The 16902-nt window shown below is 61.0% G+C and overlaps 1 protein-coding gene across 7 annotated transcripts in view; it reads right to left on the bottom strand.

Moving 5' to 3' along the window:
- Nucleotides 1–16902, bottom strand: part of HSPG2 (heparan sulfate proteoglycan 2) — a 110087-nt gene that overhangs the window by 12546 nt on the left and 80639 nt on the right. For all 7 annotated transcript variants that reach the window (XR_015137233.1, XM_086327455.1, XM_086327447.1 and 4 more), the window contains 27 exons: nt 16655–16805; nt 15761–15930; nt 15515–15656; nt 14930–15081; nt 14642–14777; nt 14393–14544; nt 13319–13454; nt 13025–13176; nt 11952–12090; nt 11706–11857; nt 10967–11102; nt 10698–10849; nt 10365–10503; nt 9662–9813; nt 9291–9438; nt 8063–8214; nt 7357–7498; nt 6885–7036; nt 6345–6486; nt 6116–6256; nt 5659–5793; nt 5251–5432; nt 4402–4597; nt 3984–4163; nt 3404–3664; nt 1501–1705; nt 637–734 (listed from right to left, as the gene is read on the bottom strand). Coding sequence is in view for 6 of the 7 variants with exons in the window: in XM_086327455.1 (XP_086183581.1) it covers nt 637–734; nt 1501–1705; nt 3404–3664; nt 3984–4163; nt 4402–4597; nt 5251–5432; nt 5659–5793; nt 6116–6256; nt 6345–6486; nt 6885–7036; nt 7357–7498; nt 8063–8214; nt 9291–9438; nt 9662–9813; nt 10365–10503; nt 10698–10849; nt 10967–11102; nt 11706–11857; nt 11952–12090; nt 13025–13176; nt 13319–13454; nt 14393–14544; nt 14642–14777; nt 14930–15081; nt 15515–15656; nt 15761–15930; nt 16655–16805 (4195 nt within the window). In the remaining variant the exon portion in view is untranslated. The remainder of the gene's footprint in view (nt 1–636; nt 735–1500; nt 1706–3403; nt 3665–3983; nt 4164–4401; nt 4598–5250; nt 5433–5658; nt 5794–6115; nt 6257–6344; nt 6487–6884; nt 7037–7356; nt 7499–8062; nt 8215–9290; nt 9439–9661; nt 9814–10364; nt 10504–10697; nt 10850–10966; nt 11103–11705; nt 11858–11951; nt 12091–13024; nt 13177–13318; nt 13455–14392; nt 14545–14641; nt 14778–14929; nt 15082–15514; nt 15657–15760; nt 15931–16654; nt 16806–16902) is intronic.

The following is a 16902-nucleotide window of genomic DNA, read 5'->3' on the forward strand; positions in this document are numbered from 1 at the left end:
CCTTGCCTTTTCCTGCACCCACTTCTCAGCATACTCGTTAGCTCTTTCGTTCATTCACTTCCTCACGGGTGCATCTGCCGTCATTTTCACTGGTTTGTCTAAGCACCCACAAACTCCGCGCATCTTCCTTCTCCCCGCCCTCTTTTGCAAGATTCATAAGCCCCCTTACTCTCTGCTAGTGAAAGTTGCTCCATTGTGTCCGACTCTTTGCGACCCCCTGGACTATACAGTCCGTGGGATTCTCCGGGCCAGAATACTGGAGTGGGTCGCCTTTCTCTTCTCCAGGGAATCTTCCCAACCCAGGAATCGAACCCAGGTCTCCTGCATTGCAGGTGGACTCTTTATCAGCTGAGCCACCAGGGGAGCCCAGATCTAAGCAAGATACAGTCAAATAATTCTCTTTATTTGTACACATTCAAGGGGTTTCTTTGGAGAAGGAAATGGCAACCCACTCCAGTATTCTTGCCTGGAAAATTCCATTAACAAAGGAGCCTGGTGGCTACAGTCGATGCGGTTGCAAAGAGTTGGACATCAGAGTGACTATCACTCACTCAAGGGGTTTCTTGGGGAATATGGTCCCTAAGCCTTTCATCTCTGTCCCCTGCTCTTAGCAGAAGCCTGAAGCCACCCTCCTACCTTGGACAACCAGCTGGGCACTGGCCTGGGCTTGCCCCCATGGTCCCTGGGCCTGGCACACATAGGTTCCTTGGCAATTCTGGTCCAAGTTCTGGATTCTGTGAAGAAACAAATAAGACATCGATGAATAAAAACAATTGCTGAGAATATTTGGCAACTGTGTAGGAGTTAAAAGCTGTCAGAGATCAGCACAGGATGTAAATTTCTAGTCTCCCCAGAACCCTGGGAGACAGGCAGGCAGGGTGAATGTCGCCACACCCATTTCACACCAAGACCTTCTGGTCTAGAGCTCAAGGTCACACAGTTGTCAGGCAGCAGAGCTGCAGTCTGGGCCATGTGTATGTATCTGGCCCCAGAGCCTGTTCCACTTGCCTTTAACAACAGTAAGACATGGGCCACTGAGGACTGCAGCCCCTCCCTGTGCTGAGCGCTGTGCTCAGTGCTCTGGGGTCTCGCATAACCCACTGCATGACAGACAGCCCGAGGCTCAGGGAGGTGAAGTGACTTCTCAAGGCCATCATTGCACGCTCAGCCCTCCCTGTAGGGCAGGGGTTCTAACAGCCCCAGTGTTTGCCTGGGTGGGGGCCCACCCCACTCACCGGAGCACCCCATCATGCACACTGTGTGCCTGGGCTGGGGCGCACTCACCGGAGCACCCCATCATGCACACTGTGTGCCTGGGCTGGGGCGCACTCACCGGAGCACCCCATCATGCACACTGTGTGCCTGGGCTGGGGCACCCCACCCCACTCACCGGAGCACCCCATCATGCACGCTGTGTGCCTGGGGGGGCCCCACCCCACTCACTGGAGCACCCCACCATGCATGCTGTGTGCCCGGGGTGGGGCACCCCACCCCACTCACCGGAGCACCCCATCATGCACACTGTGGCCGGGAGGCAGCGGACCCCCTTCCTTGACCCAGCGGAGCTGGGTGCCTGGGTCGCTGGGCACGACGCAGTGGAACTCCACGCTGGCCCCTATACTCTTAGTCTCCAGCTGAGGCGTGACCTGGACTGTGGGTGCGGATCCTGCTGGTGCGGGCGTGGCAGGGAGAGAGCCAGAGGGGCCTGCGGGGACAGGCACGAGGTTGTGAGAGTGTGTGTGTGTATGTGATATCTCCTATGCGGCGCCAGGACCCGGGAACCCCCATCCTAACATTCAAAGGACGTTCTTCTCCCATTTGCCTCTCTGACCAGGGTAAAAAGACCTTTTACTGGCAGATTCATTTACCTGCTCACTTGTTTAATTATTTACTCAACACATATAAGGGTCTGTGGGGACTTCCCTGGTGGTCCAGTAATGAAGAAACCACCTCCCAAGGCAAGGGACGCACGTTCAACCCCTGGTCAGGGAACTGAGGTTCCACATGCCGTAGGACAGCTAAGCCTGCAAGCCCCACCTGCAGAGCCTGGGTCACAACTAGAGAGACGACTGCACACTGCAATGAAAGGTCCTATGTGCTGCGGTTAAGACCCAACGCAGCCAAATAAGTGCGTATGAAAGAAAAAAAGTCTGTGAAGTGCTGGACTGTGCTTTCACAGGCTCCTGGACTTCGGGAGGGTTCAGTCTTGGAAAGATTCGGACATTTGAAGGAAGGACAGCAAAGGCTATTCTGACCCTAGTCTAAAACAGGAGGGGGCTTCCCTGGTGGCGCAGGGGATAGGAATCTGCCTGCCAGTGCAGGGGAACACGGGTTTGATCCCTGATCTAAGAAGATGCTCCTTGAGCATCTAAGCTTGAGCAACTAAGCCCGGGCACCACAACTACAGAAGCCTATGCTCTGGAGCCCAGGAGCTGCAACTGCTCAGCCCGCAGACCACAGGGTCTAAAGCCCCTGTGCCCCAGGGCCTGTGTTCCGCAACAAGAGAAGTCACTGCAGCACGAGAGTAGCCCCTACTTCTGCAACTTGAGAAGGCCCTTGCAAAGCAGTGAAGACCCATCACAGCCAAAATCAATCAATCAATCAATAAGTGAATACAAATTTACAGAAAATAGGAAGATCCCAGGTGAGGGCACCTACCTGTCCGGGTAGGTGAGTGGGTCAAATGCATATTACCACCATTTACCAAGCGCCCACTACCTGCTCCAGGCTCTACATACATGTATCTTTCTAAGTCAGCCTTTGTGCTAGCCTCGTCCTCTCTACTCGACAGGATGAAAACAATGAAGCTTGAGATCCACTGACTTGGCCAAGGTCGCACAGGCATCAAGCCACGGAGCTGGGGCATTGAACCCAGGACCCGGGCTGACTCTGGCCTGGAGCTCCCGAGGAGACCACGGAGACGCTGGATTCCCTGGAAACCTGCTGAGAGCCTGGGCAGCTGGGGTGCTGCCCCAGCACACACTCCTTGTGGTCACCGTCTGGCATTTACACAGCCCGTTCTTGCTGTGGGTGGACAAGCCCGGAGCTGCTAGGTCCAGATTCAGGCCCTGCCCTGATTGTCCAGTCCGGCAGGTGAGGCAGGCTGGGGTACTTATGTAAACATAGCCTCTGGCAGTGTGAGGTCAATGTCCAGGAGCGGGGCGGGGGACACAGCGGTGAGAGCTACAGGTGCTGAGAACAGTGAGGCGGGTCTTTCTGGAGGAGGCAGGCCTGCCTCGGGCCTTGGGGAACAGGGGAAAGGCAGGAGTTCCCGCTAGAGTAATCAAGGGAGCGCTCTGTGCCCCAAGTGAAGCGCCAGCTATGGGGCAAGTGAAGGGCTCAGACGAGCGCCTAGAGGAAAAACGGACCCCCGTCCTGCCCAGCCCGAGCCGCGGCCGCTCACCTCGGACGAGCACCTGGGCGAAGGCCTCGGCCAAGCCCACCCTGTTGGTGACCTGGCAGCGGTAGCGGCCCGAGTCCTCGGGGGCTGCGGCCTCGAACAGCAGCAGCTCGTTCCTGGCGGTGGCCCCCGCCGGGAGGTGGCCACCCACGCGGCTCCACTGGAAGGTCAGCGGGGGCGTCCCGTGAGCCAGGCACTGCAGCTGCACGGCCTCCCCGGCTCGCACCGAGGCGTGCTCCGGGACGGTGGTGGCGTAGGGCGGGCCTGGGGTCGGGGGTGGGGGAGACACAGAGGTCAGGGCGGCAGCTGGCGCTGGGCCCCAGCAACTGGCCAAAGGGACCGGCGAAGCCGAAGGATGCTGAGCTCCGGGGACTGCGGATGAGGGCGGGCCAGGTCCCAGGCAGGCATATGCGTGCTAGGGGAGGGCAGGCTCCCGGGGCCTGAGGGGCCTGCGACCCTCCAGATGGGGCTCCTGGGGTTCCATCTGGGACGGATGTGGAGCCTGGCTGGGGGTGGTGAGGGGCGCTTGGACCTCCATGCGGTGCAGAGACGGTAGCCTGGGGAGGGCGGGCCAGGGCCTTACTCTCTACGTGCAGGACGACGGTGGCCTCTGCGTGCCCGGCCGGGCTGGAGGCGTTGCAGATGTACTGGCCCGAGTCCTGCTGGGCCACCCGCGGGATGATGAGCGTGTTGCCTTCCAGCCGGTGCTGCCAGGGCAGTGGGGAGCGCAGCTTGGACCAGTGGATGGTGGGCTTGGGGCTGCCTGCAGAGTGGAGCGGCAGAGGTTGGTCTGGGCTGTCCCCCAGGATTGGCTGGGGGGCGGCATGGTCAGGAAGGGACCTGGGTGAGCTTGCTCCTTCATGGGGGCCACTAAGCGGGCCCCTCAGCCATCGCTGGGTGACTGCCCCCTCCCTGGGCATGACACCGTCTTTGGGTCTCCAAAGATGTCTAAATTCCGGGCCCGCGCCCCCGCCCACCCGTGGGCCCGTGCCCGTCTGCACCTGTGGCTGAACAGCGCAGGGTGGCTGTGTGTCCGGCTTCCACGGTCAGCTCGACTTCTTCCACCTGGACCTGGGGGGCCCCCGGGGCCACGGCACCCGTGTCTACAATCACTTCCACTCGCTTCTGCGCCGTGCCCAGTGCGTTCTGAGCTAGGCAGACGTAGGTGCCCGCATCTGACGGTTTAGCTGATGAAATCTGGAAGAAGCAAGGGTCTTGGTTAGGGGACCCTTGAGGGGGGTACCTTGGCGGCAGCCCCTAGCTTTTGGCTTGGTTTTAAACTCTTTCCTCTACTTGTTCATCTGTTTTTAGCTTTCCTATTTGACTGGCTACTTGAGGGCTCACACTCAAGACGTCCCACCAGTCCACGCATTTACTTGTCTATCCAGTCACCCCACCCCTCTGTTCATCCATCCATATACCATCCACCCATCTACCCTCCCATCCATCTATCCACTCATCCACCCATCTACCTACCCACCCACTCACCCATCTACCCACTCATCCATCCACCTACTTACCCACCCACCCATCCATCTATCCATCCATCTACTCACCCATCCATCCATCTACCCATCCACCGACCCATCCATCCATCCACCCACCCATCTATCCATCCACTGACCCACCCCACCACTCATCCTTCAATCCGTTCTTTCCTCCTTCCCTTTTCTCCACTTTCCTTCTTTCTTCCTGACTGTCTTCCAATCTACCCATCATCCGCCTAACCCTCCCCTTCTCCATCAATTCATCACCCATCTGGTGACCCACCACTCTCTCCTCCAAGTATCTGCTCAAGGATGGGCTCTGACTGGGCCTCAGATCCAGAGATGAGACCTCCCTGGCCTCACCTGCAGTACTGTGTGGCTGTCCAGGAGCCCATGCGCCCGCTGCTCCAAGTGGGTGGGGGCACCGATCCGGGTCCAGCGAGCAGAAGATCGGGGCTCCCCGGAACTGACACACTCCAGGGTGACGTCCTTCCCCAGCTTCACCCGCACAGGGCCCTCGGGGAGCACGGACACCACAGGGGGCCCTGTCCAGGGGAGGGGCACGGCTGATACACACGCGGGGCCCTGCCGATCACGTGCCCTGTCACAGCCCCCTTGTCGGCAGCTGCCAGTGGGCACTGGTCCCCCCACTGAACCCACGTAGGGACCGAGGCTCAGAGAAGGAGAATGCCCAAGAGAGAGGCGAGGGGCAGAGGTGGGAATTGGGGCTGGAAACAGGAAGGCAGAGCCTGCGGGGTCGAAGGCCCTCACCATGCACGCTGAGGTTCACAACACTCTGGGCCACGCCGTAGGCATTGGAAGCCACGCAGCGGTAGGCACCGTGGTTGCTGGGCCGGGCGCCCATGATAGTGATGATGGAGCCATTGGGGCTGATGCGGACGTTGTCTGGCATCAGGGAGGGTACGGTCAGTGAGGGTGTCCTCCTGCTTGGGAGCTGCCAGGAGGCGCACCAGCGCCCCGTGCCCCAACCCCTCTGGTCTGGGTGTATCCAGCTCACGAGGTCCCAGGCATGGCCAATGAAGATGGAGACACTTCTGGGTCCGGCCCTGTCCCCATCCACATTGGGACACCCAGACCCCAGGGAGAAGGGCTTTACCCAGGGTCACACGGTGAGTTTGGTGCCAGGGTCCCCTCCACCCAGCCTCCAGTGGTGGTCATCGTGCATTCGTACCCATCTCCAGCCCCCCCTGCACCCGGTCCAGCTCACCCTCCAGCTCCTGGTTCCGAGTCTTCCACTCAAGGCTGATGGGGGCTGCCCCATCATGGACGAGGCACTTGAAGCTGGCATCTTGGCCCTGCTGCACCGTGCTGCTGGGCGGGTCAATGGAGATCACAGGGCTCCTAAGACCTGGGGGGCAGAGGGCTGGGCTGGGCAGGGCTGTGTGGGTTCCAGGGTCTCCCCGCCTCCCCTGGCCCATGGTGTCTGCCTCACTCACGGTAGGAGGACCCCGCGCTGGGTGGGACAGTGATGGTGAAGGAGGCTTCCTGCTCGGACCCTGAGCCGCCAACCACGCGGCACACGTATTCTCCAGAGTCAGACTGGGAGACGTGGTGGAGCCGTAGCCGGGAGCCGTGGGTCTGTCGGAATGATGAGGGGTGGCCGTCATGCCAAAGCACTTGGGGCAGGGCAAGCCCCCGAGCCCAGCTGTGCCAGTGTGTAAAGAGTTCTCCCTTGGGTCTCAGGAGCTCAGAGCTCCAGCTGGAGAGGGGAGGGTGGTTCACAGACACCTACAAGCCCAACATATCCCCTTTGTAGAGGGGGAAACTGGCTCAGGAGATGATTCAGCAGCAGAGCCAGGAGAAGAACCCAGGTCTCTTGACTCTCCGGCTGGTGATAACTCCTTGCAGGAAAGCATTTGATCCCCTGGGGTCCCCAAGCAGGCCGGGGTTTGTATGGAGAAGGTCGAGGAGGCAGAAGGTAACCGCAGGTCAGACCTGGCCCGCTCTGGATTCCTCCCCATCCAGGGCCCCCGTACCTGGTGCCGGGCGGGCAGGCTGCCCCCACGCTTGTGCCAGGTGACCTGGGCGTGGGCCTGCCCGGGGACCACGCAGTTCAGATCGACGGTCTGCCCTTCGGTCACGTGGGAGGAGGAGGCCTCGATGTGGATGGGCTGGGCGAGTCCTGGGGCTGTGGACACAACGGGTGGTGGGTGAGAAAGCCAAGGCTCTGGGGGTGCAGGCAGATGCCGAAGGCGGGGGGCAGTGAGCGCCAGCCGGTGCTCCTTGGAGGTGCGCTGGCTTCAGAGCAGCTGACATGGCTGAGTGCCGCTGACTTAAGAAGAGTCTCGGTCCCCTGGGGGCTGGGGTGCCACGTGAGACCTTGGTCCCCAGTGGTTGGGGACCTTCCTGCAGCCAAGGGCTAGAGCCCTGCGGGAGAGCAGGAGGAACAAGGCCAGGAAGGGGCCCCAAGCCTGCGCCCCAGCACCACCCGCGGCTCTTGTCGCTCACCAGGAATGGGACGTGGGCTGGAAGCCTCGATTGTGACCAGGACGGAAGCCTCCAGGGTGCCCGAGCTGCTGGACACTTGGCAGGAGTATTCGCCAGAGTCGGCGGGGGACACGTGGTTCAGCCTCAGCAGTGGGCCGTGGACCTGGCCAGGGTGGGGAGAGTGAACTTGGCGGGGGGTGGAGGCCGGTGGCCAAGTTTTTCAGTTGCCCCAGCCCTGACACCCGTCCCGCAGAACCGTCACGGGCCACTGCGGAGGCGGTCTCCTGCCAAAGGCGACCCCCTTCTGACATTAGACACTGCAGAGGATGTTTTCTGTTACATTTTTCCTGGCAGGAGCAAGCAGTGTCGTGAGTAAGAGTGTTCTTTTCTGTTTTTTTGTTTGTTTGTTTTTTTAATTTTTGGCTGTACTCTGTAGCATGTTGGATCTTAGTTCCCCAGCCAGGGATTGAACCCATTCCCCCTGCATTGGAGTCTTAACCACTGGGGAAGTTCAAGAGGTGTCCTTTCCTAATTCATGCCAAGGTTCTGGGCAGCCCTTGATATGAAGGGTTTAGCCCAACCATGTCCAGCTTGCCCTTGACCCCCTGACCCCCAGTGACCTTCTGCCATTTCTCCTGAAGCCTTGAATGTGCTGGGGCCACCTTCCCTCCTGGGCAGGGGGAGTGGGGAGGGGGTGCCCGCACCCTGCTTTCTTCAGACTCCATACCTGGTGCCGAGCAGGGAGGCTGCCTCCACGCCTGTGCCAGGTGACCTGAGCATGGGCCTGGCCGGGCACCACGCATTTCAGATCCAGGGTCTGCCCTTCGGCCACGTGGGAGGAGGAGGTCTCGATGCGGATGGGTGGAGCTCCGCCCGGGGCTGGCCCACAGGGAGAAGTCAGTGAGCTGGGGCTCCGTGCACCCTCAGCCCCTGCCCCTGGTGCCCAGGTGTTCAGAGGCTACTCGACGACAGTCCTGATTGCCCCCTTCCCGTTCCTCTGAGGCCTGGAACAGCTGGGTTAGCCAGAGGCACAGAGGCGCCTCATTCTCTAGACGATGGCCCACCATCTCCTGAGCTCACATCATCGCGGGCGGCTGGGGCTCAGGGCCGGGGCCCTCCACACGGATCACTAATGTTTCCCGGACTTGCATAGTATGTGGCTAAGAACCAGGCTCTGGGGCCACACTGCCTGAGTTCAAAACCAAGCCCTGCCATTTATCAGTTGTAGAACCTTTGGAAAGCTATTAAAAAAAAACTAAACTAAATGAACAAACAAACAAACAAAAAAAACCTTTCCATGCGTCAGTTTCCCCATCTGTAAAAGAGAGAACCATCATACCAACCGCAAACGCTTACTGTGAGGGTGAAATGAGTTCCTATGTGTAAATATACCAGGGCCCACCACCTAATAAGTGTGTATCATGCTCATTACTCAGCAGCTCAGGTACTATTATCATGAATCCTCTTACAGCCACACGCTGCCTGTGCTGTTAATTCCTTTCCATTTTCCTTTTTAAGTGAGTCACTGAAGATGACCCTTAAATACACAGCCCCATTATAGGCAATGATTTCCATGCAATTATGACAGGTCTGACTTGTTGTTGTTTTTGTCCAGTATACCACCATCGATATAAAAGGTGTTTATCAGGGTACCACTGAAAATCACCCTCTCTGACCCCAGAGGTGCAAGTTGCAGCCTTTTAAGGAACCTGTGTCATGGTTGCAAGGGCTCTACCAGCCCCACTAGACCAGATGCAGAAAGGGACACACAGGAGTGGCTCGTGTAACATTTCAGAGTATGGACAGAGTGCTGGGGGCTCAAGCCCCACAAGCCAGACTCTTGGCTCCGTGTTCTCGGGCCCCTGGGGACAAAACCCGTTCGCTCTGGCTCCCGACCTTGGTCCCCTCCTCACCTCCCTCCTCCAGCCTCCCAGCCCCACTGCAGGGATCCTCACCGGGGACGACAACGGTGCCAGAGCCGGAAGCTTCAATGGTGACCAGGACGGAGGCCTCCAGGGGCCCAGAGCCGAGGGCCACGCGGCACACGTACTCGCCCGAGTCGGCCGGGGACACCCGGTGCAGCCGCAGCCGTGAGCCGTGGGTCTGAGGGGCACGGCACGGGAGAGAAGCAGAAGTGAGGCGGCGTGGAGGATCAGCCCTTGGAGGCCGGGGCCCGGGGCTCAGCCTCTGACCCAGGCAGGTCCCATGTCCCACTGGGGGCTCCCAGGTCTCCCTCCCGGGCAGGGCGTGAAGGACAGGCCCCAAGCCGGGGCGTCCACATCCAGCAGCCCTCCTACTAGGTCCTGCCCCGCGCTCACGCCCCAACCTGGTGGTGAGCCGGGAGGCTGCCTCCACGCCTGTGCCACGTGACCTGTGCATGGGCCTGGCCGGGGACCACGCAGTTCAGATCCAGGGTCTGCCCTTCGGCCACGTGGGAAGACGACGACTCGATCCTGATGGGCATGGTCCCGCTGGGGCCTGGGGGCACAGAGACAGAGAGCCGGGGCTTTGGTCCTAAGTCATTTGGGAGCCTCAACTGCAGAAATTCCCACTGCCCCCCAGGTAGGAACGCTAACACTTATTACAGGATGCCAGGCACTGTTTTAAGTGCTTTCTGTGCATTACCAACTCATGTCAGCCTCACAAAATTCACCGACTTCCTGCGATGATGGGCGCGTTTACCACCCACACTGACGCAGTAGCAGCTACCAGCTAGCGCAGCTCCTGTGCACTTGGTTATTGAAACATGAAGGCCAAGCGTGGCTAGTGGCCACTGTACGGGACAGCTCTCTGAGGCTGAAAGGACCCATGTCCCCGTTTCACTGACGATGGTACCGAAGCCGAGAGGGGAGTCTCTCCCTCAAGGTCCTTAGTGGCGCTGGCAGGGTGTGAACCCAGGCTTCTTTCTGGGGAACCCTCGTCCTGGCCCACCACCTCGTCTGAGTGCCCTGACTACAGAGCCCTTCTTCCCCAGGAAACACAGGTACCAGCATCTCCCACTCCCTTCCTGGGTCACTCACTGGACTCACCAGAGGGGCCACCAGTGCCGGGGGTGACTGAGACCACGATGGAGGCCTCCAGGGCATCGATGTTGTTGTTGGCCCGGCACACATACTCGCCTGAATCTGCCACGGACATCTGGTGCAGCCTTAGGCGGGAGCCGTGGGCCTGGGGGTGCAGAGATGGAGGGGGTTGAGGGGCTGAGGGGTCACTGGCTGGATCAGGCCTCCTCCATCAGACCGGCTGAGGCCGCCCTCTGTCTTGTCTCAGCAGGAGGAAGGACCAGCAGCTAACGCTTCGGGCCGCTTGCCCTGGGGGCTGTCCCTGAGGTGCCCACCCCATGGCCGGGCTCCGCTCCATACCTGGTGTCGAGCAGGAAGGCTGCCCCCACGCTTGTACCACGTGATGGTGGCCTGGGGCTGCCCAGCAACCACGCAGTTCAGATCCAGGGTCTGCCCTTCGACCACCGTGGGGGACGAGGACTCAATCCTGATCGGTGGGGAGACACTGGGCACTGGGGACCGAGAGAATGGGCCAGACAGCCGGAGTTAGACGGCAGTGACCAGTGCCAGGACCTCACTACCTCCCCCGGCACCCACTCGCCTGACCCCCTGCCCTCGGCAGTGCTCACCGTGGGAGGAGTCACTGCCCTGGATGGTGACGATGAGTGAGGTCTCCTGGGAGCCGGCACCGTTACTGACATGGCACACGTACTCACCCGAGTCTGCGGGTGTCACCTGGGGGATCCGAAGCCTGGAGCCCACGATCTAAGGCGGAGCAGGTGTCAGTGGGTGGGGGCGCGGCCCCTCCACCTCTCCCAGACTCTGGCATCCTTGCTGCCTTGCTTTGGGGAGGGTTGGGGGGGCCCTGCCCCCATCCTGGTCTCCTCCTGAACTCCGTCAATGGCCTTTCTGAGCTTCTGGGCTGGGTGCAGGGTGCCTCCAGCCTTTGCGCTCTTTCTCAGCCGTCACCCCTCCAGCAAGCCCGCCGAGGCCCTCCGTGGGGACTCTTTCTACAGGGCTGTCACACGGCACACCTGCCTTGCCCATTAGTCTTTGAGCTACCGCGGGCATGCCTGGTCTCATCCCCTTAGAATTCTCAGTGGCGGGAGTGGGACGTGGCCTGGAGCAGGTTCTCGGGGAAGGGCCAGGAGTGAGCGAATCACAGAATGTTCTGTGCTGGACCCACGCGGGCCAGTGGGACTCCTCTCGGTGTCCCCAGCACTGGCCAGGACCCCTCTGGCAAGAATGCTCTTTGTGTGTTGAATGACTGAATGAGCACAGAGGAGGGCTGCGAGGAGCTCCTCCCGGTTCCCACGGGGGCCAGCCACGCCCCCTGGCGTGCACCCTCCCTGCTCGCTGGCTCCATACCTGGTGCCGGCTGGGGAGGCTGCCTCCACGCTTGTACCAGGTGATGGTATGGGGGGCTTGGCTGGCCACCAGGCAGTTAAGGTCCAGGGTGCGCCCGTTGGCCAGGGAGTCAGAGGAGGACTCGATGCGGACAGGGTACACCACGTTCTGGTCTGGGAGCGGGGAGAGAGGGGGGTCAGGGTGTGGGGGCCAGCGAGGGTGGAGTGGCCCCTCCCAGCCCGTCTGCGGCGACCCTGGGACACTCACAGCGGGTGGGGCCACGGCGCTGCTGGATGGTGACGAGGACCGAGGCCTCCTGGGTGCCTGAGCCGCTGACCACGCGGCACACGTACTCCCCGGAGTCCGCCGGAGTCATCTGGGGCAGCCGCAGCCTGGAGCCGTGAACCTGGGAGCCAGGCGGGCTCAGAGCTGTGCTGGGGCTCACGGTTCAGGCCCCCTTCCCTGGCTGCCCCCACCCAGCCTGAAAGAGCCTGAGGGAAGCTCTTCCAGGGAGAACCAGCACTCAGGACCCTTCAGCTCCTTTGACGGGGTTTTGGGATTCAGGCTCCCTTCCCTGGCCACCCCCGCCCAGCCTGAAAGAGCCTGAGGGAAGCTCTTCCAGGGAGAACCAGCACTCAGGACCCTTCAGCTCCTTTGACGGGGTTTTGGGATTCAGGCCCCCTTCCCTGGCCGCCCCCACCCAGCCTGAAAGAGCCTGAGGGAAGCTCTTCCAGGGAGAACCAGCACTCAGGACCCTTCAGCTCCTTTGACGGGGTTTTGGGACTGGGTCTAGTGGGAGGAAGTAGAGGCTCAGCATTTGTGGATGTCCGATGGAGCAGGTGGATTCCCTAATAGTTGAGTTGGTAAAGAATCCACCTGCAATGCAGGAGACCCCAGTTTGATTCCTGGGTTGGGAAGATCCGCTGGAGAAGGGATAGGTTACCCACTCTAGTATTCTTGGGCTTCCCTTGTGGCTCAGCTGGTAAAGAATCTGCCTGCAATGCAGGGAGACCTGGGTTCAATCCCTGGGTTGGGAAGATCTCCTGGAGAAGGGAAAGGCTACCCACTCCAGTATTTTGGCCTGGAGAATTCCATGGACTATAAAGCCCATGGGGTCGCAAACAGTCGGACACGACTGAGTGACTTGAAAGTTCACTTTCACTATGGAGCAGGTGAGCTAGGCAGTGTGAGCCCATTTGACAGATGAGGACACTGAGTCTTAGGGAAGTCAAAGGACTGGCCAGGCAAGATGGCAGAGCAATATCCGAACTCAAAGCTCCTCACTCCGCAGTCTCGAGGGTCCTTCAGGCCCCCTCCCCGCTTAGCTCCCTGCCTCCTACCTGGTGCCGGGTGGGCAGGCTGCCCCCACGCTTGTGCCACGTGACCTGGGCGTGGGGCTGCCCAGAAACCAGGCAGTTCAGATCCAGCGTCTGTCCTTCAGCCACGTGTGAGGAGGATGACTCGATCCGGACCGGGGGGGTGACCCCCAGCGCTGGGGACAGAGGGCAGAGAGTGAATCCCCAGCTGGGAGGAGGCGGGGAGGGGAGGGTGTGAGTGGAGGTAGGGTCTGCTGGTTTCTGGGGTCCTGCCTTTGCTGGAGTGGGGAGCCTCCCCCCCGAACCCCCATCACTCACCAGGCACAGAGTCTACAGGCTCAATGCTGACCAGGACAGAGGACTCCAGGGGCACTGAACCGCCCACCACTCGGCACACGTACTCGCCCGAGTCGGCCGGAGACACCTGGTACAGTCTCAGCAGGGAGCCGTGGGTCTGGCCAGAATGGAGGTGGGGTCAGAGGGGGCCCTCTCGGGACCCTCGCACTGATCACCTGCCGCCCTGCCTCACTCTGAGCCTGAGAACTGACTTTTAACTCCATTCTGCTCAGAGGTGGAGAAGTGGCTGTCTCATCCCAGGACCAGGGGTGGTCAGGAGAAGCCATGGGGAACTGAGCAAACACTAACACCACACTCCATCAACTTCTGGACACATTTAAAATAAAAAAAAAATAGGATGGAGCTGGTAACATGCATATTACTTTTGCTTTATTATTATTTTTGGGTGTCACTGTGTGGCCTATGGAATCCCAGCTCTCCAACCAGGGACTGAAACCAGGCCCTTGGCAGTGAAAACACAGAGTCCTAACCACTGCACAGGCAGGGAATTCCCTAGACACACTTTTAAACGCCTCTGAAATCAATATGCATCTAATAGCGAATTACAAACGGCAGGGTTTTCTTCTTCTTTTTTTACCTCAGAGGTACATAAAGTAACAGTGCATCTTACAATCAGTGGCATCCTAAATGCTACAGAATATATCAATACTAACAGCTACTGACGTGACACTAATACAGCTCTAGCACTTCCAGTGAGCCAGAACTCTGAGCACTGCATGCAAATTAGTTCCCTTCATCCTTAAGATAATTCTGTAAGGTTAGTATGATCGTTACCGTTTTACAGATGCTGAAAATACGCTACAGAGAGATTGAGTGATTTGCCCAAACGACTAGGTGGGGGAAGCGGCAGTCACACTCCACTTGGGCTGACCGGTCAGAGCGTCTGGGCTCTGAGCATCGCATCACACACCTGCACAGAGGGGTCCAGGGCCTCTCCGCCTCAGAGGAGCCTCCTGCTCTCCCACCCCTGACCTCCCCTTCCCAGGGGCCTCCCTCCCGTCCCCTCCTTGGCCTGTCCCTCCTCCAGTCCCGTACCTGGTGCCGGGCGGGCAGGCTGCCCCCACGCTTGTGCCACGTGACCTGGGCGTGGGGCTGCCCGGGGACCACACAGTTCAGATCCAGGGTCTGCCCTTCAGCCACATGGGAGGAAGAGGGCTCGATGCGGACGGGCTGGGTGCCACCAGGAGCTGGGGGAGGAGATGGTCACTCGGTCAGTCAGGCCTCTGCAGCGGCCCCGGCCTTTCCCCTTTTCCCTCCAAGCCCAGGCCGGCTGGCCCCACTCACGGTAGGCGAAGTTGGCGCCCTGGGTCTTGGTGACTGTGACTGTGATGGAGGCCTCCACGCCGTTGCTGGCCCTGCAGACATACTCGCCTGCGTCCGCTGGGGAGGCCTGGAAGATGTACAAGCGGGAGCCACGCACCTGGACAGACGCGGGCAGGGGTGTGAGCGGGGTGCTTCCCAGAGCCCGGCGGGCGCCCCATACCCTGTTCCTCCGAGCTCAGCTCCCTCTGCGCCCTGTGGTCTGCTGTGTAGCCCTGGCTGGCCACCTCCCACCTTTCTGCCCCCGGGTACCTGGTGCCGGGCAGGAAGGGTGCCCCCACGTTTGTACCACGTGACCGGGGCGTGGGCCTGGCCTGCCACCACGCAGTTCAGGTCCAGGGTCTGCCCCTCGGCCACTGTGGGGGACGAGGACTCGATCCTGACGGGAGGGACGGGTCCCGGGGCTGCGGGGAGAGGGGATGGGTCATAGATGCCTCCCAGGGGAGACGGCCAGAACTGCCCACCCTGGAGCTGGCTCGGCCTGGTGGGTTTAGAGTTAGAGGCCTCCTGGGCTTGAGGTCCTCAGCAGAGCAGCCTTGGGGAGGGGGCTGGAGCAGGAGCCCAGGCTTGCAGAGGGGTGTGAGGAAGAGGGAGGGAGGGATGAGGATAACTGAGGCTGGGAGAGAGGCAGGGGCGGGAAGGCGCGTAAGTGGGCCAGATGGAACAGCGATGCGAAGATGGCGGGTTATTCAGGAACGCGGAGGCCACCTGGGCCGGGCCCTGTGGCCAGCGCCGGCGTGGGCCTCCCAGCCCTGATCTCCACGTCAGCAACAGGAGTCACGAGCCCTCGGGAAGGCCCTCGGGCCCCTGCCAGCCTGTCACTGACTGTCCACTCACCAGGGATGGTGCCGGCGTCAGAGGCCTCGATGGAGACCAGGACGGAAGTCTCGAGGGGCCCAGAGCCCAGGACCACGCGGCACACATACTCTCCCGAGTCGGCTGGGGACACCTGGTGCAGCCGCAGCAGCGAGCCGTGGGTCTGAACGCAACCGGGGAGGGTCAGGAGGGGGCTGGAGCTGCTCCGTGCAGCCCCTCCTGCAGGCTGGCCCTGGGCCGGGGGAGGGGTGCGGTGGGCTGCTCTACCTGGTGCCGCGCGGGGAGGCTGCCGCCACGTTTGTACCACGTGACCTGGGCGTGGGCCTGCCCGGGGACCACGCAGTTCAGATCCAGGGTCTGCCCTTCGGCCACGTGAGAGGAGGAGGGCTCGATGCGGACGGGCTGGGTACCGCCTGGAGCTGGGGCTCCACCGGGAGCTGGGGCGCAGAGGAGCTGGTCAGTGGCCAGGGCTCCTGAGCTCCCCACTCCCCACCCTGCAGCCCTGGGGTCTGACCAGGCCTGAGCTCGGGAGGACGGATGGGAGCCCTGGGGGCTGGGACCACACTGGCGGGGCCAGCTGGACCCTTTTTTCCCCTCTCTGACCTTCAACCTGCCGTTCCAGGCCCATCTGCCTGCCCACCTAGACCTTGACCCGTGACGAGCTGCTCTGGCTCGCAGAGAACCAGAGTCCTTTAGCACCTTGGGGTGGGGCGGGCCACAGGATGCCGACGATCACTCCCCAGCCCCTTTCTTCAGAGTGTGTGCTGTGCATCCGCAGTACACTAGGGGATGCTGTCCCCATTTCACACGTGAGGTTATTGTACCCCAGAGGTACAATAACCAGTCCAAGGCTGGCTGAACCAGGACTGCCAGGACTTGAGCGCAGGTCAACCTGACTCCCAGCTCAGAGCTCAACCCTGACTGCTGCTTCCTGACGAATTCCGGAAACAGTACCCTCCCCATGGGGGTCTCTGTAAGTCAGGTCAACCTGTCTCCACCCTCAGACCCCTCATCTCTCCTCACGGGGAAGGAGGGGATTGGAGCCTGCCAGGAGCGCCTCTTCCTGTGTGGATAGCACCGAAGAGACCCCGGGGCGCCATCCTCGGGAATACAGGGGAGGCCGGAGGGCTCAGCCCTCGCCCAGCCCCTCTGGCTCCTCACCTGGGGTGTAGCCGGGGCCTGGATGGCGGCTGTGGAGGACAGAGACGATGATGGAGGCCTCCTTGGGGCCTGAATCGTTCTCCACTCGGCACACATATTCTCCAGAATCGGCTGGTGATGCCTGGGGCAGGCGCAGCCGGGAGCCGCGCACCTAGGCCAGGTAAGGACAGAGGTTTGCGAGGATGGGAGGGGCTCTGGTCGCTGTCCCCTCTGCGCCTGGCTCCGCCCGGGACTGCCCCAAAGGGGGC

The sequence above is a fragment of the Bos grunniens genome, chromosome 2, assembly GCF_055505025.1.
Source record: "Bos grunniens cultivar Pamir isolate PY7600 chromosome 2, Bosgru_T2T1.0, whole genome shotgun sequence".
Classification (NCBI taxonomy): Eukaryota; Metazoa; Chordata; class Mammalia; order Artiodactyla; family Bovidae; genus Bos; species Bos grunniens.